Source organism: Stegodyphus dumicola, chromosome X1, assembly GCF_044657685.1.
Source record: "Stegodyphus dumicola isolate Sdum_Otavi_A_Nest chromosome X1, ASM4465768v1".
NCBI classification, from domain to species: domain Eukaryota; kingdom Metazoa; phylum Arthropoda; class Arachnida; order Araneae; family Eresidae; genus Stegodyphus; species Stegodyphus dumicola.
The window spans coordinates 30,498,743-30,523,775 of NC_140780.1; the positions used below are offsets into that span (position 1 = coordinate 30,498,743).

The 25,033-nt window shown below is 32.0% G+C and overlaps 1 protein-coding gene across 1 annotated transcript in view; it reads right to left on the minus strand.

Annotated features, from left to right (window-relative positions):
- LOC118197709 (protein O-mannosyl-transferase TMTC1-like) overlaps nucleotides 1-25,033 on the minus strand; it is a 441,210-nt gene that overhangs the window by 104,261 nt on the left and 311,916 nt on the right. Inside the window, exon 8 of the mRNA XM_085808444.1 lies at nucleotides 890-1,011. Within this exon, the coding sequence (XP_085664570.1) occupies nucleotides 890-1,011 (122 nt within the window). The remainder of the gene's footprint in view (nucleotides 1-889; nucleotides 1,012-25,033) is intronic.

Here is a 25,033-nt window from a genome sequence, read left to right on the forward strand (position 1 = left end):
AAGATATGTTTTGCTTTAGGAAGTTTTCTTTAGGTTTAATTTAACAGTTCCATTTGGTTTTTATTTACATCAAAGCATATGTTAGGATTAATTCAACCCAGTGCTTTAATAAGACAGGTTTTATTATGTCTAGTGTTTTTAGGTTGTTTTTTAGAATATATTTCTCCCGTTAATTGTTTACTTAATTTGTTCAGATACTTATAGACTGAGGAATGACCTCTACTCTACGATTAATGTTTCATGTGCTGTTTGCTTATGTACTGTTAGATTAATTAATTAACTAAATTTAGAATTAGTCTGCTCGATACGTTTCATGTTTTAATCAAATAAAAGTTTTAGTGAGGTGTTTTATAATTAGCTGGACTTGGAGGACTCGGGGAAAATTGGGCAATTTGCTCTTATTCTAGCCTGTAAGGGTTGGACTGATAAAGACATAAGCTGTTTTGTAATTTTCTTAAGTTTTAAGTTTTAATTTTTAAAATTATGTCATTATCAGTTCTTAAACAGGTTGTTCCATTTACTTCTCTGGATACAGCAGCTCCCTTAAGATGATGTATTCGAAAGATGTTCATTCTTTATATTTAATTTTTCATTATTATTTACATTATCATTTCATTATTACTGTATCTTTCAACTGCAATGTTTTTGCTTTTCTTACTTGCATATTTTATGTATTTGTTCACTATTCACCCCCAGATCTCTTTTAATTTATTTATTCAGCATTTGTTTCTTATACCAAAAATTACTACTTATTTATTATTATAGCCTGATGAGATTGAGTAAATGATTTATTTTTTTTATTTTTTAATATTATAACTAACCAACAGCATTTGATTTTAATAGCAATCACTATGAAATGCATTCAAGGAAACAAAAGTGCTTCATTTACCTCGGTATATAGAGTACTCTTTCTGCAACTACAAATCCAACTGTAACAAACACGTTTGATGCAGGTAGGAACGGCAAGACAAGAACGCACAAGTACAGCAACATTGATTTGCTCTCAGATTTCTGAAAGAAAAAACATTATTGCCGTCTTATATAATGAAATGCATCTTAATGCATCTTATACAATTTTACAACATCATGCGTAAATGAAAAAAAAAAAAAAAAAAAAAAAAAAACACGCATACTCATATATGACCATATAGGTAACATGTATATGTAAATTCTTACATATATATGTGAGATATAAAATGCATGAAAGAAAATTAACAACTTAAATTTGGTAATAGTTCTATTAGTCCCCATTTCAATTTGGTTATGTCCCCTTTCTTGTCTTAAAACTACTAATATATAAATCTAAAGTGCGTCATCTAAAATTTAATCCGCGTTTCGCCATTATGTAAGCGCAACCTTGCGGATATTTTTTATCCAATCACAGTTCAACATTTAAACCAAACAACCATACATTATATAAACCAATGATGAAAGTGAAGTGATAGTCCAGGATCTTCAGCTACAGTAAGTGACAAGTTTTTTTGGTTGATTATTTAATAAAGCTGCAGAAAACCAGATTAAAATAGACCTCTCGCATTACCTTCTAGAGACATTAGTTATTTTTGGAAGCAGGCAAGATGACAAATTAGCAAACGCCTTCGCCGGGAATCGAACTACGGACCTCTGGAATACCGGCTCACTGTGCAGAACCACTACACCACGAAGGCACGCCAAGAGGGTGGGAGAAATACCTTATAACCTATCGGTTATATTTGTCTTTAATGTATTTAATTTTTTCCCTTCATTAAGTATTTTATGGACTACTGCCAAGAGCATTTTCTTAATCTGTTCTGATAACTCTCTTAATAAAAAATAATTTATTTTCAAATCACTGTTCTGTTTGAGAATTAATTGAAAGTATAGGAAATAGGAGGAACAAGGAACAGAACTGCTGATTGTAAAGAAATAGTTATTAAAAATTATTCGGACCACAAATATAAAAATATAAATAATAATAACAGATGTTTTGTAGCACGACGTTTTCGCCTTGCGTTGTTTTCTCCGCGACGTTTTCGTCCACGATGTTTTCGGCTGTAACCATCTGGACCAAACTCTATGAACAGCGAATACATCTATATGCGTTTTAGCAGCGATACGACGGTAAGACCAACCAACCGTACGTAAGCCAACAATTTGACCTCTCTTATAATCCTCTATTTGCCGGAACTGTCTACGGTGTCGTCGTCCAGACGTCTTCATTCACATGTGTCTTCTGGAACGCTGAACTTCTCGACATTCTGGATTCTCTAAGCAACAACGAGTAGCGACGGTTGGTTTATTCGCTGTTTCCTTCCCTTTTAACTGGCGCTATAACCACGTAACTAACTTGCGTCTTACATCATCTGCATGAGTTTTTACCTTACATATTTCTTGAACTTTGCATATTTATATAGCCGAATCTTCATGGTGTTGCATTTTCTATGACGGGCAGTGTATCTCTCTAAGCAAAAGTCTTTCTTTTACTTGTAAAGACGACGATGCTCCACTTTTTTGCGACCTTTTAGTCAATGTGTTTCTTAGACATGTACTTGAGCACCGTTAAATATTGTCCAGTAGATCGAGAAATGTTTCTACTTAAAGCTACAGTGCGATGAAGATCTAATCTTTATACTTCGTTTGAATCCTGTTATCTTCGAAATCTGTGAAACAGGTCACGAAGTAAAATTATAATTCAGTTTCTTCTGAAATTTATACATTTTGCTATGTACAGAAATTTATTGTAGTATGTTCATACGGGAAATTTTGTAACAACAAAATTTAAAACCTCTCATGTCTCAGAAAGATAACAAATTTTTATTTTTTCTTACCTAAGTAAAATATTAAGATAACATTTGTGTTTGCTCAATTGTTTCTTAAACACCTGCATAGTAGCTGAATGTTTATAATTATGTTGTCCAGTTTGGGGTTTAGAACTTAAAAATAAATACGAACTACTGCAGTTTACTTTTGACCAAACTCCCCCCCCCTGCACCCAAAAGGTGAGAGATTTTACAAATATAACGAAGTTACCTAAAAAAAACTAAATGTAAATAATCTGAAAGCGATAATTAACTGAACGTACGTGTAACATTTGTACGATATTTTGAATAAAATCATCAATCAGTTAAATGGATGTCTATAACGATACAAAAATTTATTTGCTGGAAATATTCAAAAGTTACAAATGTATGATTAAAAGTATAAACTTGAAAAATGCAAGAAAATAATTCTTAGAACAAGAATCTGTAATTATCGCAACTTAGAGCTATTTGATAAATTTGCTAATGTTGTTCAATATTTTAAGGCATGGTAATCTCTTTCAAAAAATAAAGCAGTATCTTTTATACGCATACATAAACCAACATATTTTATGCTGCATATTTTCTAATAACGAATCAATAAATAATTCACATGAAAATTTAAATCGGAAACAGTTGGAAAATTAAATCAAGGTAGTTGTTACTATTCATTTGAGGATTAAAAATTCGTAAAACAGTTTGCAGAGTTTCCCCCTTTTTTCTGTTAATTAATCCAGTTAATTAATCTTCATGTTAATCAGGTTAATTAATCATAATTGTTTTCCTTATACACGCATTTTAATTTCATGAACTCCAACCAGGTTACAAATTAGTTAATGTAAATAAACGCAGAGTTCTTGAGTTTGAGAGAGAGATTTTAGCATTTATCACTGACTAATTACTCTGCTATACTTCCCTCCTATTGAACTGATTTATAAGCTTTAGTCTCTTAATTATTTAAGGCCAAGACAAAGTTTGTTTAGGTGCGTGTTATTTTGTGTTTAACACTTTAATTTGACTGGAACATTTGTTCGACATTTCCTGCAAATCGCGGCTATTACGTTTCTGTTACTGCATAGTTTATGTAACGTTTAGATAACGGGTTCTCAGCGGGGTCGCTATTGACCCCCTGGGGGCTGATGAAATCTTTAATGGGGTCAATGATAATCAAGGGGTCGACTGGGAGTCAATAAACGAATATTCACTGTTAGTGGTTGGGCGTACTAAAAATCTCATTGGTTACAAATAATAAATAAATAAATGAATAAAATTGTAAATTAGTTGTTTATTGATATAAAGTTAGTTATATCATAGAGTAAGGATGAAATCACATAAAATTAGGTTACTCAAATTAAAGGCGTATCAGGTTACTCAAATCTAAAAAAATAAATAAATAAGTAAATGAAATAACAAAAAAATTTCTTCGGAAGCAAAATCGGTAAGAAGAGATAATTACGCTAAAATTATTTTATATATTCTTAAATAATAATATATATTTTAAATGTATAAATTATTTTTGCAATAAGTGCAATACAAAAACGTAATAAAAGAAATGAAGTACCCTAAATGAAAGTTGCTATAAAATTATTATTGTTGACTTATCTCTCTTCTTACCTCGTAGAAGCAGACTTTACATAAGTCAGTTTAATCAGAAAAACAAGAAACAGGTTCAATATTTTTAAAGAGGTGATTTAAGAATTAGGTTTAATAATTTTACGTCAAATATTAAAACAATTGCATCAATATATCAACAGTAGAATTCTCATGAATTAAAATTAAACTTTTGTGCAAATAGAATCTCTGATTTTTGTTTCTAAATCTTGTTTATATTTCTGAAATAAAAAAATAATAATAATGCGAAACTAATAAAACATAAGTATAATAAACCGTTTTTCTAAACTTTATATGCTTATTCTAATTGTTATGTTTAAGTTATTTATGTTCAATTATTTGCAAAACGATTATATTACATGCTGTATATTATAAAGAAAAATATAAAGGGTCTATGAAGAAACCCATTCTTTTAAAAGGGTTCGACAATAGAAAAGGTTGTAAATCTCTGCTTTAGGCTAATGTGTTAATAAACCTGTGTTTTTTAAACCTTCATCTGAGTTGGTATTGACTGCACTTTAGAAAATCCTGAGTGAAACGTCATTAGCTTGTTTTCACGCCCCAGGAACTGACATTTAAATAGCGTAGAGTCATACCATACAAATTCATAAAATACATTTCCCTTTACTCAAAAACATTTTACAAAGATAAGCATGCCCTTAGGAAACAATTTATAAAGTGAAACTATGGTTTGTTTCAGAATTTATCAAACTCTAATCGATAGAAGACCAAGGCTGAGTGAAGCGGAATTTAGCGAATTTCTAATAAAACATAATATTTAATGTAACTTAGTATATAATTTCTAATAAAACGTAATATTTAATTTTTAATAGAACTTAATATTTAATGTAACTTAAAATGCAATTTCTAATAAAATTTAATATTTAATGTAACTTAATATTTAATTTATAATAAAATTTAATATTTAAATCACGAATATGAAATGTGAGTAATTTGGTACTGTTTGTAATGCAATTCATGCTGATTAAAAAATGGGGAATTCCAAATTAAATGTAATTGACTGAATATTAAAGATATAATAGTAATTTATTTTATCTTAATTCACGTTTTTGTTTAGTATCTTTGTTAAAACTATAGTAAGTTAAAATTAAAAAGGCGTATTAGGTTACTCAAATTAAAAAAAATATAAATAAATAAGTAAATGAAATTAAAAAAAATCTCTTCGGAAGCAAAATCGGTAAGAACTTACTAGCATTAAGCTGATGTGTGACCGCAAATAAATTTTGAACGCTAATAGCAATAACTGTATTGCTGGGAAAATAAATAAATTTGGAAATAACATATCCACAAATTTGAGGTCCGAATTTCTTATTAAATGAATAATAATGTTAAATGAATAAATGTGATGATATGCGAGGTGTTTAAAAACGATCAAACTACAAAATATCTCTTAAATGGGCTATTGTAATTAAATGGGCTCTAATTTAAGAAATGGAACAAATAAAATAGCCATTCTACATATAGCGTGCTTACAAACTTTTCCTTAGTGCATAAGGTTTTTTTCTTTTTATGTTAATTCTTTTCTAAATATTTTATTTCTTCCGCCAGTCTTCACCAGAATGCAGGTAAGTTTGAGTTTAACTACCAAATTAAGTTTGATTAAAATAATAAGGTGTGGCAACCACAAAGTATAATTGCTTAGACTGAGACGAAGATCCTCTCCCACCCTCAGTCTAGCTAACTTATTGAACGGTAAGTGAAACTATATCTGCTAGAGTGTAAGATTAGAGATTTCATTGCTGGGGTTGCTTTACCACTTGAAATACCTGAACGCTTCAAATACCACAAATAAAGTTGTCTAGCATTTTCCAAATTTTAGTTGTTCTTCAAGACATAGTTTTATAAACCTTTTAGTTATGTTTTGTATCACCACTATTGTCTATGTTACTGACGTTTATTTAGACTTCTAATTAACAGCAAACAATGATCGAAGAGAGTGAGCGGAAGGTTAAATAAGAGCAATTAGTGCTAATTAAGCTTAATCTTACAAATCAAATAAGGATATAAAAAATATATGACTTAATTATTCTCATGCGCAGTCAAGATGTTGATATTAGGGGCCATAGAAAATTGAATTACATTACATAAAAATTTCCGAGTTTTGATACATCTAAACATGATAATTCGAAATCCAGATTAGTTATAATGTTATAAATGAACAAGCCAAATGAAATTATTTGGAACAGAATAATAGCGTTTACAACGAAGCATTAGAAAAATGTAAGTGAAACGTCATTGAAATTAACATAGGTTGTATAATTATGTTTTCCTCACAAAACTATGCCTCGGTATGTTTGTTTCGGAATGTTCCAATGATGTTTCAGAAATTTTTCTGTATTGTAATCTGCGATAATACTTTTACACAGTAATTAAAGCCAATGATTAAAAGAATGTATAGTAATTTAGATCATTTGAGAATGGATTCCTTCTGTCTGTGTAGTTTGGCTACAAAGAAAATTTGCCGTTCATGCTTTTTCTGTAGGAGGCCAGCATAAAAATTTAAGTTTCCTATATGTTTACTAAAGAATTACATTCATGAATAGTTGCTTGGTCAGTGTTTCTGACTTGACTGAAACTATTTATTTCTTAAATCAGAATTATGAGTTTACGATTAATCATTTGAAAGGTATTGAGTTATACACTTCTTTATAAACATCTCTATAAGTACTGTACATTAATGAAAGTAAATTTTCAATTAATTATTTCGCTGTGAAACCGGTATGTAAATACAGGGTTGGGAAAAGGAAGTGACATGAACTATTTTGACGTGTTATCCCATGACAACTTCCGCAAGCTAAAAAAAAAATAAACTAAAATTCCTTTCTTTTATGTTTGCGTTACTTGAGCAGCTTGAGGTTCTATTTCTAGTGAAATAATGTATTTAAAATAACGAGAGTAATTTTACGTGGAAGGCAGCATAATTCGCATTTTACCCATCAAACTACTAAGCCTAAAAACTATACATATAGTTTACGCATGTGATACCAGAATAAAATCATAAAACTAAGTGAAATTCTTCTGATTTCTTTTAACCTTTGATTCGAAGTTTATTTAATTAGTGCTTAAAAAATGGCAACAATTAAAAAATTTCTTATTTTTTGTTTTCTTAAATTAAAAGTTTGATGAAATCAATCGAATATTTGGTATTTATAACTTTATATTTTCCCTAAGCGATCGCCGATTAAAAAATAATTCAGATACAAATTATTCGCTTTTATATTTTTTCAAATTATTTTTCTGCACTTAATTTTAACTTTAATGAAATATTGACGATTATTAAAGCTCTCTGTAGCAAGCTAAAACATTACGAAATACGTTATGCCATGCATATTAAGGGTAGAGCAAAAATCATGTTAAAAGTTAAATTTTGTTGCAGCTAGTTGATATATAATTTCTTTCTGAAAGAAGCCATAGAAAACTAGCTATTTTTCCCACGATGTCTTTCATAGAAAATGAAAAAAATCCAGAAATATTGAATTTTAAACGCTTTATAAAGCACGCTGTTCATGGACAAATATGATCATATTTACCCAAAATGATCTGTTTAGAACTTTGTCAAAGAAATGAATAATTAAGTTTCGCGGAACCTAGCCACATACAGTTTTACATTTACGGATTTTCTGATACAGTTTACTTACTGGGTGATCAAAAAGTCAGTATAAATTTGAAAACTTAATAAATCACGGAATAATGTAGATAGAGAGGTAAAAATTGACACACATACTTAGAATAACATGGGGTTTTATTAGAACCAAAAAACACCTGCTGGAACGTACGATTTTTATGCAGGATGGCGCTCCACCCCTTATTGCTAGACGCGTGAAAGATCTCTTGCGCGCGTCGTTTGGTGATGATCGTGTGCTCAGCCGCCACTTTCGTCATGCTTGGCCTCCCAGTTCTCCAGACCTCAGTCCGTGCGATTATTGGCTTTGGGGTTACCTGAAGTCGCAAGTGTATCGTGATCGACCGACATCTCTAGGGATGCTGAAAGACAACATCCGACGCCAATGCCTCACCATAACTCCGGACATGCTTTACAGAGCTGTTCACAACATTATTCCTCGACTACAGCTATTGTTGAGGAATGATGGTGAACATATTGAGCATTTCCTGTAAAGAACATCATCTTTGCTTTGTCTTAATTTGTTATTCTAATTATTGCTTTTCTGATCAGATTATTGCTTTCTAATAAAACCCCATGCCATTCTAAGTATGTGTGTCAATTTTTACCTCTCTATTTACATTATTCCGTGATTTATTAAGTTTTCAAATTTATACTGACTTTTTGATCACCCGGTACTTTCACAAACTATATGTTTGCTTTTAAAACTTATGTGTAAATGTAAAATAACATCTGAAGGGATTCAGATTTTTAACGATGCACCAAAGGCTTTCTTAACATGTTTTATGCCCTCGTTGAACTTGCAGTTTATTTATCTGCTCATGGATTCACTCCTGCTAACATTACTTTCTAACTTTATAACTTTTTACGAAACTTTGTAACTTTATTACGAACTAAACGTTCTAACTTTATTACGAAATATCATTTTCTTCTCACTTGCGCCAGACAAAATTCAACAGCAAAATCACAAAGTATTTAGCTGTGTTGCCTTATTTCATTAACTACGTTGCCTTACTTAGCACTTCCTCGTATTGTTGTCTGTGTCTGCATATTACCTCGCCCACCAACTCATTTACCAGCTTAATAGCTAATTTAACGCTTTTCGGGAAAACTTTGTCTTTGTGGGCGATCTGTGTTCATTTTCGAGAATGTTCGTGGACTTCACGCAGATGTTTCCTGACTTAATACCTAATTCGTGGTCATATACTAGTAAAAATCATATCTCTCGATGGAGGTAGCTAGACCAAGATCATGAACTCCGGTATTTGCAGTAACAATTATAAAAATTAAAGAAACTCTCCTCGGCAAAAACATGTGAATGAAAATAGCCTTATTGAACAGGCTAATTACTGCGAAAAAATTCTCCATTATATAATGCCTCTTATTATAATAACATTCAATAATATAATTTCTTTTCAAGAATTCAGTAAAGAATACTTGAAAAAGCATGGGAAGGATATTAGGTAAAAAATAATATTTATCTTCTAAATATATATACATTTATTTCCAAAAGCTCAGTAACAAAGTGAAAAGTCGCGATAAATCGGCTTAAAGTATTCCGAAATTATTTAAATTTAGATATGTTACAAACAAAAATATTACAAATACAAACAAATCGGTTGAGTAGCATTAGGCTAAAGAGCGGCGCTGCAATAGATTTATGTAAATGCTATATAGCTTAAAATCAGCTATTTAGGAGGGAATCGCTATTCAGTGAATGACGGTACATTAAACAATTTAAACATAGCCAAAGTGTAAAAAATATGTTCGAGGACACATAATTGCATACAGACAGTTCGAGGACACAGACATTTATGGGCCAGCAAAATAGCGTTATAGAGCCAGAGACCGATTCATCCGTTTCAGAGCAGGCCAACGGAAATCTGCCATTGAAAGATAGCTAAATGTCGACCATTTAATAGTAAACCGGCTGTACAATCTATTTGTAACTGCTGATTGAGCCTCTCGATGACCTACCGAAGGTAGGCTAAGAATTTACCTCTTCTACAGATGATCGGTATTTCAGACTAAGTGCTCATCCCAACAGGACTCCAATGGAATCTTAGCCTACATCTGCGCTAATTTATGTTACATAAAGGATAATATTAGCCACGGCAGTACGCAGAAGGTTGCATGGAATAATTATGTAGGCTTGGTGGCAGGCATAGTGCGTCTCGCTTGCCTCCTACCATAGGATGGAGCGTTTGATTTTGGCAGATAGTCATAGAAACTGGAATGAAATCAGCAAATGGAAAGAAAATCAGAGGAGGTCTGCTCTGTTCACTGATGCATCCAATTTGCTTTACAGAGTGATTGTTCATGTGCTTACATTTGTGCAAATGTAAACAGTCGCTACGTTCTGTCTAACATACGGAAAAGGGGTATATATGGAATGTAGTGCTCTTGCATGGCAAGGAGTGTCTTCCTATACAAACTAGGCACAGACCTATGCGAGCGTTTGAATGGAACTTTCAGTGCAGAGACGTAGATAGACGACATCCTGGATCATATTATTCTTCTGCATGCTGTCGTAATTGCCGACACTTTACACTGCAAAGAGATAATGCCAGCCCTCACAGTGAACGCTTCGGGCATCAGTTTTGTCAAGAAATCTAAATACCCAGTCTGCTCTCTGGACGTTTAATCCCATCGATCACGTGCGGTGTGCTCTCTGGAAGCGTGTTGTTGGCTTCCAACCTCCTCCTCAAACCCTAGATAGGCTTAAAACTACTTTACGTGATCTGTGGGCTTTTCTACTCATGCAGCTCATTGACAGCATCAGATACAACACCAGACATCACGCTCTCAGTCTTGTACTGCTGTGGTCAGTGATCATACTCGCTACTGAAAATTAATATTTAATTTGTATGTCCGACTTAAGAAGATTTTATGCTCCCGTTTACATAATAAAATAAAAGTATTCTGTATAATATTTTATTGAGTTTTAAAGCTACAAGACATATAATAAATATTATCACTAATTTTTGTCCGATTTGCTTGCATTCTATTTTTTAATTATGATTAGTTTTCAGTTTGTTCCTTAAGTTTTGAATACCTGTATATTTTACATACTGCCTGCTTCTAAATATGGCGTTTATAAATAAAGCTTTGTTAATATGATATTCGAAATACTGTTAAATAAACGTAAAAAATTATTTTCTTTAAATGATTGAAAACATTTCTCTAAAATGGTATCACAGAAGTTAAGACTTTTGTTTATTATTGAATCCTATAAAAAGAAAGTAATTCTTCATTTACATTTCCTTATTAATAGGTACAAGCTTGAAAACCCATGAAATTTTCAGAATTTAAGCTTGTAAATATAATAGTAGGAAAGAAATATCAGTGTCTTTATTGTGATGTTTTTATATGCTTCTGAACTCTTTTTTTTTCCATGAACATACGCAATATCGATGAACATTTTTTGTCAAATGATATGCTCTAAAAAAGTGTCTTCTATAATCAGTGGTTTCTGTAACGTTGCATAGTCAATTATTAAGTTACATGTTATAAAAAATGTTTTGGAGATTTAGAATATTTTTATAATTTTTCTAAAAAGATTAATTATATTTTTATCTTTTAAGAATTTAATGTATCCAGTTCAAAATTAAAGGAAGGTTTAGCCGCTTTCAAACATAAATTAAATCAAATTTACTGATGCTCATGAAGATCATGCTAATAGCGTTGAAAGGAAAAGAGAAGTAATAAGAGCGCTTTTCCAAATGCCATTATGTAACGTTTCTACTTAAAAGAAAATGTATTAAAACTGCTCTCGCCGTCGTTCTAAAAGTATCACATTTTCAATAAAAAGTGATTTTTTTTCTTCTGTCCGTCTCTTTTTATCTTTTTAACTTTTATTTAATTTTCTTCAGCACTTTCACTTTTTGCTTCATCAAGTACATTTACCTTATTATTTAATCTTGTATATTGTAAACAAGATAATAAGCGTGCATTAATAAATAAATTAAACTTATAACAAAATCAATTATTGTATGGAATGCGAAAGCTCTTATTAACTGAAAGAGTGCAAAGAAAGAAAATAAAGTTTTCATTTCAAAGACTGGTCTTTAGATCTTTAAATTATGAAAGAATTTCAATAGATTCTTTTAAATTACTTTTTCCCTTCTTTCGTATACGTAAAAAAAACCAAGAATAAGATAACATAAAAATTTCTACATCTCTAGAAAACTCTTAAAAATTAAAGAAGATTATTATTCTACGTATAATTTATTTTGCTTTTTAATTAAATTATTCGTGTCTTCCTTTATAATTAAGAATTCAAATTCCTATGAATTAAGCTGATTTTTATTTTTAATTTGATAAATTTTAAAAAAAACTTTAGTACTTAAAAAATAAATTACCAGATCAGCGTCATGTTTTGATAGTGAGCGTATTTAATTGTATACTTCAAATGTATAAAACAAATTCTCATTTAAATTTTAATCAACTTTAGTTCCATGGCTTCTAGAGTAGCATGCTAAACATGTACAACTTATTTTAAAGTCTCCTATACGAAAGCACTAATTTGTATAAGCCAGGAGCCCTTAAGAGTGCACCGAATTCATTTAAGTAAAAACCAGCATGTATGATAATGCGCTCATGTTTTAACTCAGTACTGTTACGAATTTAGTACTTCAATAGCTAATTTTAGTAGAATTGTAATCAAAATTGTTGTATTTCCCGATGCAATGCAGCAAGAGACAAAGTTTAAGAGAAAGCTATGCCGGAAAAATAAAATGCAGGGACACGTGCATTCAACATTGAGTAAATGGATATCTCTGTAATTTGTATTGAAATTGAATAAATGTAATTGACCACTATGTTAGCTGTAACCTTAATTTCATTCTTTTATTACTTTCTAGAAATCTCGAGAAGCAGAAAATGCTTCTCGAGTTAGTTTCTTAGTTACTGTTGTAGCGAGATATAGTTCCGAGTGAACTAAGATAAATCGGAGTTAGCTTTCTCTTTAGATATACGCTTTGCATTTTTTAGTAGTTTGAAGTATAACTACTGATTATTAATGCACGATATTGTGACAAATTGCACGAATATCTCTGAAGAAAATTCCAGAGTTCTGTTATATTTCTTTTGCTAACAATAAATTTTATTAACCTAATAGCGGACTTGTGCATTCAATCTATAAGAACCCGTACGCACGCAACAGTACTTTATGTTTCCGAAAGATATGAAAATAACGCAACTTTCTGCACGATATTTAATTTTAACTAAAAAAGTGCATGCAACAAATGAACAAACTAAAAAAATTATGCAGCTTTACAAAGTCCTCAAACTTTCAAGCTCATACAAAACGAATGTCAGAGTCAAATTAATTAATAAATGCAAAAGACGTCAAGTATTATGAGAAGATATGTCGATTAAATTTTTGTAAATGTTAGTTTGCTAAATCAAATGCAATATCTATAAGTATAGATATGTAGAAAATAATATTCAAATACAGATTGATTTATTTGGAAGAATTTTGAGTTAAGTGGAAAATTAATATTTAAGAATTAATTGTTTAATTAATAAACTAACGATTTAGCACGTTTATGTAGCAATTAGTAAGTTTAAGTACTAAAAGCTACGATTTAGTACGCGAAAGAGCTATTAGCCGCTCAACCGGGATATTGGTTAGCAACGCTGACTGCCGTACCGAAGAACTCGGGTTCGAATCCCGATAAAGACATGGATGTTTGTAAATATATAGTGTCTGTGTAGCATGGAGACACTCTAAATACGCGCCGAGCCGAAATTCCCCTCGAGAGGTTGATGGTAGGGAAGACGGGTCGGAGAATTTCAGACGCGTCCCCCCCAGGGTATTCTCCTTAAAAATTGGGGCGTAACTGAGCAAAGTCTTACTGTCACATGAATGGTGCTCAAGACTCTTGCCAGCCATATACGTAATCTTGCACTCCATGCCACGCTGAATTTCATGGAGATGTTCTGATGTCACTGTTTAGACAACATATAAGATAATTCAAAACAAAAACAAGAAGAGCCATTAAATCAGTTCTAAACTCCTCTCAGTAGAATTAGCTTCGTTGATTTGCATAATCATTTAGACACTAATTAAATAAACATAAAAGTGGGAAGAAATCAGTACACATGAACAGCGGGGAGAACACAACATTTAAAAAGGGTCCACCAAATTTGTTTAGCACCTACTTTCAAATAGTATTTCTTTTATTTAGACAATATATGTAAATATACGCCAGCTATATTGTAAATTTATATAAAGATTTGTGCTTATATTTTACTGAAAGATTATATAAATATTTTAGTTTTCATGTATTTTTGTAGAGTTTTACGTATTTTTCTTTCTTTATTTAGCGCACTTTGCGTGATAATTTCGAGTTCATTGTTGCATATTTCTTTAATTTTGAATTTTCGGACATTCATTGTATTTTTTCCAGTTTTATGCTAAAGCTGTTTCATTTCCAAATCGATTATATTGGAATAGTAAAGATAGCTCTAGCAGAACCAAATATATTAGCAAACATCCTCCTTACGATGCTCATCGAAAATTTTTGTCAGTATGTTGGCAACATTTGCTAATTTTCTCTAATTCCGCCATATTCTTAAAGTTTTCAGAAAATGCATTTTATAGCCTTTAACAACGATTTTTCTAGAAGGTTCCAGATGTATTTGTCCGCACCCTTAACAAAACGTTCAGAGTTATGCAGCTGTTTTGATAGTGAGAATCTTGCTGGTTGATTTCTGATTCAGATTTTGCTTAGCGAAAACTTGTGGCGATTCGCGACACTCCCTTTCAAGATTAACCCGCGGGAAAGCGCGTAGGGTGTATCATACCCCAACCCTACATAAAAGTGGAATATTCCTAACTTGTGAAACTGAAATTCTGTGCTGCTTTCAGTAGCTGAGTTTCTAGTTGTGGTTGACTTTCAGAACCGCTTTTCTTTGCCTGTGTGTTTCAGAAAAGGATTTATCGGTATTTTGTTGGAACTGGGGTATGACACCCCCCCCCACGCGCCTGTCCGTGTAAGTGTTTTTCTGACTGAATATTTAGTTCAAAAATTTATTTCTAGAGTGTAACAGTAGATATTTCTACTCGCAAGTGATTTTAAAGTACTTGCCATTAAATTCTTAAAAATTTCTAAGTGCATTATGGTAAAAAGAATGAGTCCCTATGAACTGGAGATGCAACGCATATGAGATTTATTAGAAATATTTGAAAGCGATGAAGATTGCATTTCGGAAACTGAAGATGAAACTAAGAATATTTTCTACAATGTTTTGGTTTCGAAAAAGATAAAACATTAATTCCTGATGTTCCTAAAAAAGGAAAAACTGTTGTTATGCTTTCAACATTATATAACGATCATACTATAGATGATACTATTGGAGAAAATAAAACGTCAGGAATTATATGTTTTAATAATATGACTCAAGGAGCAGTGGATATGGGGGATGAAATGTCAGCCAATTATTCAATTGCCAGAATAACAAGAAGGTGGCCAATGGTAATTTTCTTTGTTGGAAAATATAATGTTGCTGTAATAAATACTTGAATCATATTACATTCAACTGCTAATCCACCAACAAGAAACAGAAGTCTGTTTTTGAAGAACTTAGCATTACAATTAATGAAAAAAATGTATTGAACAAAGATCAGAGATAGAGATTAATACTTTTCCAAGAAATTGACGTACTGCATGCAAAACAAAAGCAGAAGTTTCGATGAATAATTAAAATGAATACATAAAATTCGAAACAACTAAGTATGAAAGATGTGTTAAATTTTTTACCCTCGCGCCAAGGACAGAAGAACGTGAATGCAATGTTTAAAATGTGAAAACATTCTGTGCCAAGAACACATGAATGTATTTCGTTCAAAGTGTGAAGAAATAAAATAATCATGGTGTATTAGAGATGCAATGAAACTTAGAGGCATGATGTTTATTATTTAAGATTATTTCGGAAATTAATTTTTTGAAACCCAATTATTATTCACGTATTTATAATACACGAGAAAAAATAAAAACAGTTTTAAAACTAAATAATACTATTTTTATTGTATTTTAAATATTGGGATATGTGATACCCCACGCGCCCACTCTAGTAACCTTTCTTGGTGCGACTTCCGCCGGGTTAAGAGAGTTTCACCTTACTTTTTCCTCCTTAGACTATTTAATGCTACAGTGTGTTTCACGAAGGACCCTTAACGTTGAAATTAAATAACTCAGAAACAATGAAGATAAAAGCATGAAAAAAGTGTACGATATTTAAAAGAACCGTAAGAAATAAGTAGGCTGTGAATAGTGGTTAATGCAAACTGTCGTTGCCTTCACATCAAAAGTGATTCGACTGGGAACCTTTAACACGACACACATATCGTAAACAAAGAATGAATTGCTCAGTCACTTTCTGTAGGGTATTACCAGAAATTGACGAAATAACACTCGATGAGCTGGAGGGGGCATGAAAAATAGCCCCCTACAGCTCATCGAGTGTTAAAGAATTGTTACGTTAAACAATGTCCTTCAGTGTGCCACACAGAAAGTAGTCGCAGGTGGTTGAGGTCAGGTGAATAAGGAGGCCAGTGCATTCCTTTGTCCTTAACTGTCGAATAGTACAATGCAATAACTCTGTAATCGAAGTATTCGTCCAGAAAGTCAAACCCATGTTGTGTACGGTGTGGCCGAGCCCCATCTTGCATGAACCACTCTGTGTCTGGTTGATCATCCAGCGCTTGTTGAGTTGAGACAAATTGTTTCAAAAGCGCAATATATCGTTCAGTCGTCATCATTCCTCGCAAGAAAAAGGGTCCAATGATGCCTTTGCAGGAAAATGCAGCCCAAACTATAAGTTTAGGGCAATGAAGTGGTCATGCGTGTCAGAAATGTGAGTTTTCGGTACCCCAAAATCGCAAGAAATGGGCCCAGATAAAAATGGACCCGGTCTGTAAACCATATTCGTTACCCCTCAAAATGCAACGATACTTGCTGCAGTTACTGAGAATCATCCCAATAAATCTGTCCGCAGACTTGCAGCTAAATCCGGAATCAGGCCATTTAGCATTTACAGAGTCCTGCGGAAGATATTACGAATGTTTCCGTGCAAGATTCAATGCCGGCACGCTATACCAGTTCAAGATGGATTACCAGTTCTAAGAGAAGATTTTGCTAATAAGACGCTCGACGTAATTGATGTTTCTGGATTCGATTTCGGCCGAATATGGTTTATGGACGAGGCGTACTTTCATCTGGATGGTGTCGTTAACAGACACGACTTGCAATTTTGGGGTACTGAAAACCACATTTGTCACACGCACGACCACTCCATTGCCTCAAACGTACCGTTTGGGCTGCGCTATCTTGCAAAGGTATCATTGGGCCCTTTTTTCTTGCGAGAAACAGTGACTACTGACCGATATATTGCGCTTTTAATAATAAACGTACCACTTGTTTCTTTCTTTTATCTATCATCGTTTCCAAGTTATTTATTTTCAAATTTAGGGGTCCTTCGTGAAACACCCTGTATTTGGCTTCCCTGCAAGAACTGTATTCTTTGAATCTATTTTTAAGTATAATTTAAGATCATTTCAGCGAACTCGAAGCATGCAGTAAGGTAATTAACGCTTATTTTTTATTTCATGTTTTAGAATTGGACATTTGTGATTTTAGACGATTTTGCTTTAAAAGTAAACTGTTTTAGAAGCACATTTAATTCACATAAACTTATTTCTAAAACACAAAAATAGATAGAAATAATAATAATAATGAAGAGGGCTAGGGTAAAAAATCTGAAAGCGTGTCTATGAAAATCAATCGGTAATATAACTTCCACGTCGATGTTAAAATAAATGGCGCATTTCTATTCAACATATGACGTGTTTACGTAACGATATAATAAATCAATTCAAAACTAAAAAAGAATAGCTAAAAATCATGACAAATATATGTAACATTATAACTATTAATGAGACACACCTTCCTTTTCAGGACATGAATAATATGTGTGACAGGAAGTATTAATTCCAGTTTTAGAATTCAGGAATCTAAAATGTAAATAAGCATGACTGGGCATCTGAGTCCCACGAGTCCAATATATGCAGGGTATATTATAGTTATCAGCTGAATACTGGAACTGGAATTATATTTTGCGAATCTTTAAACTCCTCGAGGATTTGATCACGTTTATCTGCCAGTTAATCTACTCCTGTAGTGCTTTTATAGTTGATTAGCAGCGAGTTTCATTACGGAGAGCAATTACGATGGCACACGGGATATCTCTACAAGGGGTTGAAGTTTGTTGATATCTCTATATCGAAACATACACACATTGTTAGTGGAATAATAATTAGTACATGTACACTTATAACGTGTTTAGGTAACTAATTATTTGAATGTGTAATGCCTATTACCTTTAAGCGTCTTTCTTGGGTCTTTATTTGTACTTAATACATTTATTGCAGCGCAGGCATTGAGAAGGTTTGCAAATATTTCTAAATTAACCTTAAGTCGAGTTGGTGCATAATTTAATGTTGGATTATGCTTAGATTGGTAAAGAATAGCACGTCAAGTAAAGTAAAATGAAGAGAAAAACAATACTGATTGACGTAAAATAGAACAACACTGACCTACGTCACATGTAAAAAAAGATTGGTTTTGGTTTGTTTTATTTAATTATGGCAAAGCACACTAGGGCTATTTGCCTAAGGGGAGAAATGCCTTCGTAGAGGACTTTCTAAGGGAAACTGGCTCGTATACACACATGTAAAAAAAGGGAACATTGATATATAGCAATCGAAGTTATCTTTCATACGCTCAGTAGACTGTCAAGATCTTCAAATATTTAATCCACTAAATAATTATTTTATGAAAATTAAGCATAGTTATTTTTAAAACGAGGCGTAGGCTGAAAAAGAAGGTGATTTTGAGTTCTCATAATTAAGTAAATTTTTGCTGATAAACTTCAATTCAAAAATTTTTATGAGTTAACTTTATTCATGGGTAAGATTGTCATATAGCTAAGACATTATGCATTTCGCCAATATGTAGGACAATGGTAAAAATGTTACAAAAGACCTAAATTACATTATTTAAGAAATAAATATAAGAAGACACAGAAAAACAATAATAATGAATCGTGCAGTTATCTTTCATATCCATTTCCATTATAACCGATGACGTCTCTTAACTTTCATGATTAGGTTTTTCAAAATTATTTCAAGGACTGATAACACGATTTTGAGCAAAACTTGGTTCACGTTTACATTTTATTCATAATTTTAATACCATCTCTCAAATTCTACTAAGAGCTAGGGAAGTTTTAAATAAACGTTAACTATAGAAAGACTAATGTCGTCATTTTAACAGAATAAGATACACACTCTTTCTTTTTGGGCTCAGATTGCTGAAGGTTTGTAATTTTCCCTAATCTTTCATGGTACATATACACAGATTTTCAAAATGCTATTCAACTGTTAAAAGAGAGAGGGAATATGATGTGTAATTATTTAGTATTTTATCAATAGTATTTTATCCATTTAGCCTACAGCCGTCATTTTTACGGCATTATGGAAAAAGAGTAAAAATGTTTTAAACAATTCCCTAAAAATGCGATTTTGTAAATAAATATTATATTTCTTGTCCACTGTTTTGGCAACTGATTTTTCATCTAAAAGCGATGACCTTGGAAACACCTGCTTGTTTTGACAAGTAATCGATGAAAAAGAGAGCATTTGGGACAGAAGAAAATTACATTTCAGTCTCCTTCAGCACTTGCAAACGTCCATCGCTCATCGTAGAGGTCTTGCAAATGAAGAAACTGTGCAGTTTTGCGTAAATGATTTTCGTCTAATTAAGTCACAGAAAGGTAAAAAATGCCTTCAGTTTCATTTTTGTTCGAATAGACATGAAAAGCTTCGGTTTTTATTACGAAAGATCCTAAAAAGCTAACATGCAAATATAGCCGCAAAAATTAAATGAAAATGATAAACAACTAAAAGGAACTTGACATCACAAAATATATTTATTTCAGCATCTTGAAAGAATGAAGAAGTTGCAAAAGATAGCATAATATGGACCTGTCAAGAGCCTATCAGTACATCTTAGAAATATATTGTTGGAATCCTGTAGAATAGTGTTTATGCAAAGAGAAGAATGGGAAATCTAGTCGTTACAATTTCGTTGCAGTTATTTATAGATGAACCAAAAATGAAAAATGATAAAAGAATGTACCTAAACATAAAATCATTGGCAGTTTCCAAATAACAACTGGGGATTGCTGTTAGATGAGATGGGTAGCCTTTCATTTCTTTTGCACAGGAAGAGTAATACTTGGGAGCCTCTGTTTTTTTTACTGATAGAATACCATGGAATAATTAAAAGAAATATTGAGCTATGTGAGATTTGATTGCAATTTATTCAATTTATTACAATACCAATGACTACAACTGTGTGTTAATCCTCAGAACAAGGGAAAAAATGTTAATCCTCAGAACTATTTATCAAAATGTCGAAATTACAGATAATGCCAAGAAATTGCACGGAATTGTAGAAATTTTAGAAATTAGATAAAAGCTTTGCAGTTAAAAGAGTAATCGTAGGTAGCCAATGTCATGTTGTATAAATTTATGTTAATTCACCGTTATTATGATTTCAACGTTAACTTCTTTCAGTAGACCTCCCCAGAATACAATTTAGTGGAAGAGTATTCAAGCGGAGGGTTTCAATGTTTAAAAGTTTTGGCTGCCTCGCTTGCAGTTATGCACTAGCGCAGCTCTTCGAAAGTTTATTCAGGTTTTAGCCATTTTATTTGTCATTAATAAAAAATGCTCCATTAATTGCTTGAGTGAACTAAAGTAGACTATTTTCTGCGTAGTCTCGGACTGCGTTACTTCAAATTCACTTCATCTCATGTTATTTTAAATACCCACGTGTAGCCGAGTTACATTCTGTAGCACAAGTTATTTCTTTTATTAAATCGAAGAGTTCAATAAGAAGTTCATTTGAACTATTTTAAGACTCTGACATCTTAATCCAGGTTAGAGCGATAACTCGCTTGTCAGTCTGAAGGAAATTAAGTTAAATTTCTAAACATAGCAGAACTCTACAACGTGTTCCAGTACTATTTTAGATTTAGCTGAAACCAGCGCTTGAATTGTTTAGAAAGTGACTACAGGAAGCACAATTTCTAAGAGAGTTTTTTTATTGCAGCTTTTTGAATAACTTCAACGAAAGCATAAGACTACCAAATGAACTTCAAGCTCTCTTCCCCCAAGGCTTCTTCGCAGGAATCAAAATAAAATTTTCCTGTACAATGCCCAGATTGAAAAAGGCAATAAAAGTAAAATACTAGTATATGCTACAAATGTAAGATATTATTTCATGCAAGATGTGGAAAAGCTGTAAAAGCATAATCTGCATTGATAGTAGCCTGTCAAAAGGAAAATATTAGTTATTAGAACTTGATGAATGAAAATAGAAAGTTAAATGTATCTTTTATCTTAGTGGCAGAACTTTATACTTTGTATGTACTTCCTTTCAATTTAATTTAATGTTAAATACCATTTTGTCTACATCAATTATGCTTAATTTCATAATTATATTTTCATGTACTTAATTTAGGTTATACGTAACAGTATGAATATTTCTTAATTTTATTTAAAATGCCTTTTTTCTCATTTACAATTATCAATAAAGTTATTACATCCAAATATGTTATGATTTAATGATCATCGAGAAGAAATAATTCTAAACGTAAAATATTGAACCATTTGTTTCTAGAAAATATGTTAAATGTATTATATTCTTAATTTTAATTCAACTCATGAAAATGATAGCTTTTGAAGTTTTGGTAAGAGATAGTATCCCACTTTTTTACTGTTACAAACGTTTTCAATGAAATCTTACCTATATTAGTACCTAAGTAAATAAATACCGTACTTACATGCGTATTTTTCTCCATAGCGTTTTAGAGACAGTTTCTAATATAGTTTTAAATATTCACGTAGTTTTCCTCTTTCACAAGGCGTTTGTTATGTTCAAGACGTTTTCCTAAACTTCAAAATGAATTCTTCCATGTAGTGGTTGTTTTTGGCTTACTAACTGATTTGCTAGTGGATTTCAGGTACCTGGGCTTTGAATTATGAAGCACTTATACCGAAGAGCTTCAAGAAAATAGGAATATTTAATGTTCTTGGTTCTTTATTTAATGTTCTAAACGGACGAATATTATTGTGGAAGGTTTTCTAAAGCATGTACTTGCTGTTACATATATAACGCATGGAGAAATAAAATGCCTTTCGAAAGGATGTGAATCAGATTCAAATTATTTGTATCCAGAGGTCTTTACCACGCAATTACTGATGGGATGCTAGTATTGGGAAGGAAGCCGTTGCATATTATTATAAATATCTTCTCAAGCTAAAACAATAATTATCTCTTATTTTATTATAAATATCTTCTCAAGCTAAAACAATAATTATCTCTTATTTTATTATAAATATCTTCTCAAGCTAAAACAATAATTATCTCTTATTTTCCTTAGAGAATAAAATACGAAAATAACTTTCATTAACAAAAGGTAATTTAGATATTTCTTAGCAAATAAAACGTGAATTGTGTGATATTTGGCGATGTAAAAGAGCTAAATCTTCAATCAAACAATAATAGATCAAAGCTGAAGGATAGCTTGTGAACGATAGAAGAAAGGCAGTAACCTTTATAAGACAAGATCGCTTTAGCGAAATAATCTACAATGATAATGCATAAACGCATTGTAGAGTACCTGGCTTTCTTTGCTGCTGCTGTCTAGTAATATCATTCCTTAGCACAGATGGCAATTTTCCTCCATTGCCTCGGTGGCATTGAAACTACTAGGTTATTTCAAAGCAAGAGAGATGAAAAATGAACATTGCCCTCGCCGCGACTCGAACCACGGATCTCTGGAATACGCGCCTAGTGTGCTGACCACTACACTACGAAGGCATGCTAAGGAGGCGAGAGAAATACCTTATGACTTTAGGAGTAGAACCAATGTCTGCAGCGTAGAGCTCAATCATCGTACGGCCAACACAAAAGTGAATTCCGGTCTCCCTTTGCCAATTCTTAAATATGTTTTCCAGTGCATATGATGAATGGTCATCGAGTTACAACAAAACTAATTTTGCACTAAAATTTTTCATGTATTAAATGCTTCACGAAATAAATATAATAGTTAGAGAATTTTCCTTCATATTTATATTCAGGCAAGGAAATACGATATACGAATGATTTAATTTGCCTTATTGTATATAATTAATATTCAAACAACATATTTAAATTTATTGCAATTTGAATAATACTAGATTATTTGTAGAAGCGACAAACAAATGGAGAATATATCTCGTATTCGCATTCAGTTAGAATGTTCTTACCATTCTAAATTTTTCATCTTTCTTTAATGAATAGAAATTATTAATATTTGTTTTAAGTTGTCTTACTATAAATGTCTAAAATCAGGTTTAAAAGGATTTTATATGTATTTGGGATTGAAAAATACAATTACATTGCTTTGCTTCTTGATAATCAGCTAGCTAGCCATTATCACTACATTTCTGGTGCGCATTTTCATTATCATTTAATGCTTGGAGAGCCTCGGAATAAATTAATACTTAATAAGCCGCCAAATGCGGCGCAAACATTTTCAATTAATTTCCCAACCTCCGACTAAATTCCTTCTGTGTGTGCTCATCAGCTATCAACGGATAATACTAAGTAGCAGACATTTTGTTAATTCTGTTGACGCGTGAAATGCAAATGTAATACTTATAGAGTTTATTAGGACGGTAAATTTGCTTCATTTTTAGGTGCAGTCATAGTCACTTTTATAGTACTTAGATTACTCAGTGACCAATCGTATGTAGTTGCCATATATACATGACTCATAAATAGTATATTATACAGTATTTACTTTGCATTATAGAGTTTGACTTGCTTTGGATTGCATAAACTAGATCCAAACTCTTATAGAGCGAATTATCGCTGTATCTGAAGTTAACCACAAAGTCTTTGAAAGGGTCTGAAATAACCTTTCAAAGACTTTGTAGTTAATAACCTTTCAAAACCTCTCTTTGTTCCCTTAACTAGAAAGGTTATGGAATAATAAATAGTTAAAGGAACTTAGAACATAAATGCACTTCTCGTGCGTACAGAAATCAACCATCACTTGTGGCAGTGCAACTAAAGTAACAGTCAGAATTAAAACGTAGACTCACAGTCAAAGACTACAGAATTAAATTTAAATCAAAGCTGGCTCAAAACTCTAATCGGCGTAAAAATTTGAATGTATGCAGCAAATAACTCAAAGCCGAATAATTACAATCATATCAGAGCTGGCAAAATGTGGCCTCGAGAGGCAAAAACACATTCTGTGTTAAATCCAAAAGTCTCAGCTTAAATGCTCTCTAACACATTTACATCTCTGGTGAGGAAACGGAAAAGAGAAGTTATAGTAAAGCTGAGATAATAAATAACTGTTTAATGCAAAATAATAATAATCTTATAACTTTCTTTTCATTTTTCAGAAGACGATTATATGTGATTACATACCTTTAATATTTCCAGTTCAGAAAGTAAGAGTGAATCTCGTTAGCGTTTAGTAATTATTAGAAAGCACATTTCGTTTTCATAATAATCTTCAAACTCATAAAATGTTCATAGTAGTTGCATTCCCTGTTATCATCACTTAAAAAATTATATTTGTCCTTTGGAAGATATTTTATTTACACAAAACGACACTTTAAATTTCGGGATAGAAGATTAGTGTAGCTCGTGGAACAGGTGTAATGAAATTAAATGAACCTGTCTTAGCTATTTCATGTATCAATTTAAAGCTGATAGAGGAGAGCCTTAAAATATTATGGGGGCAGATTATATTGCTGCTTGTGCCTATTGGCTTAAAAATTGACGATTACTATTTGGAGCAGCATGACAACATCACATTGTGAGTGAAAAACCAAAAAGGTAGCACTGAAATGTTACTATTGTTGAAAATG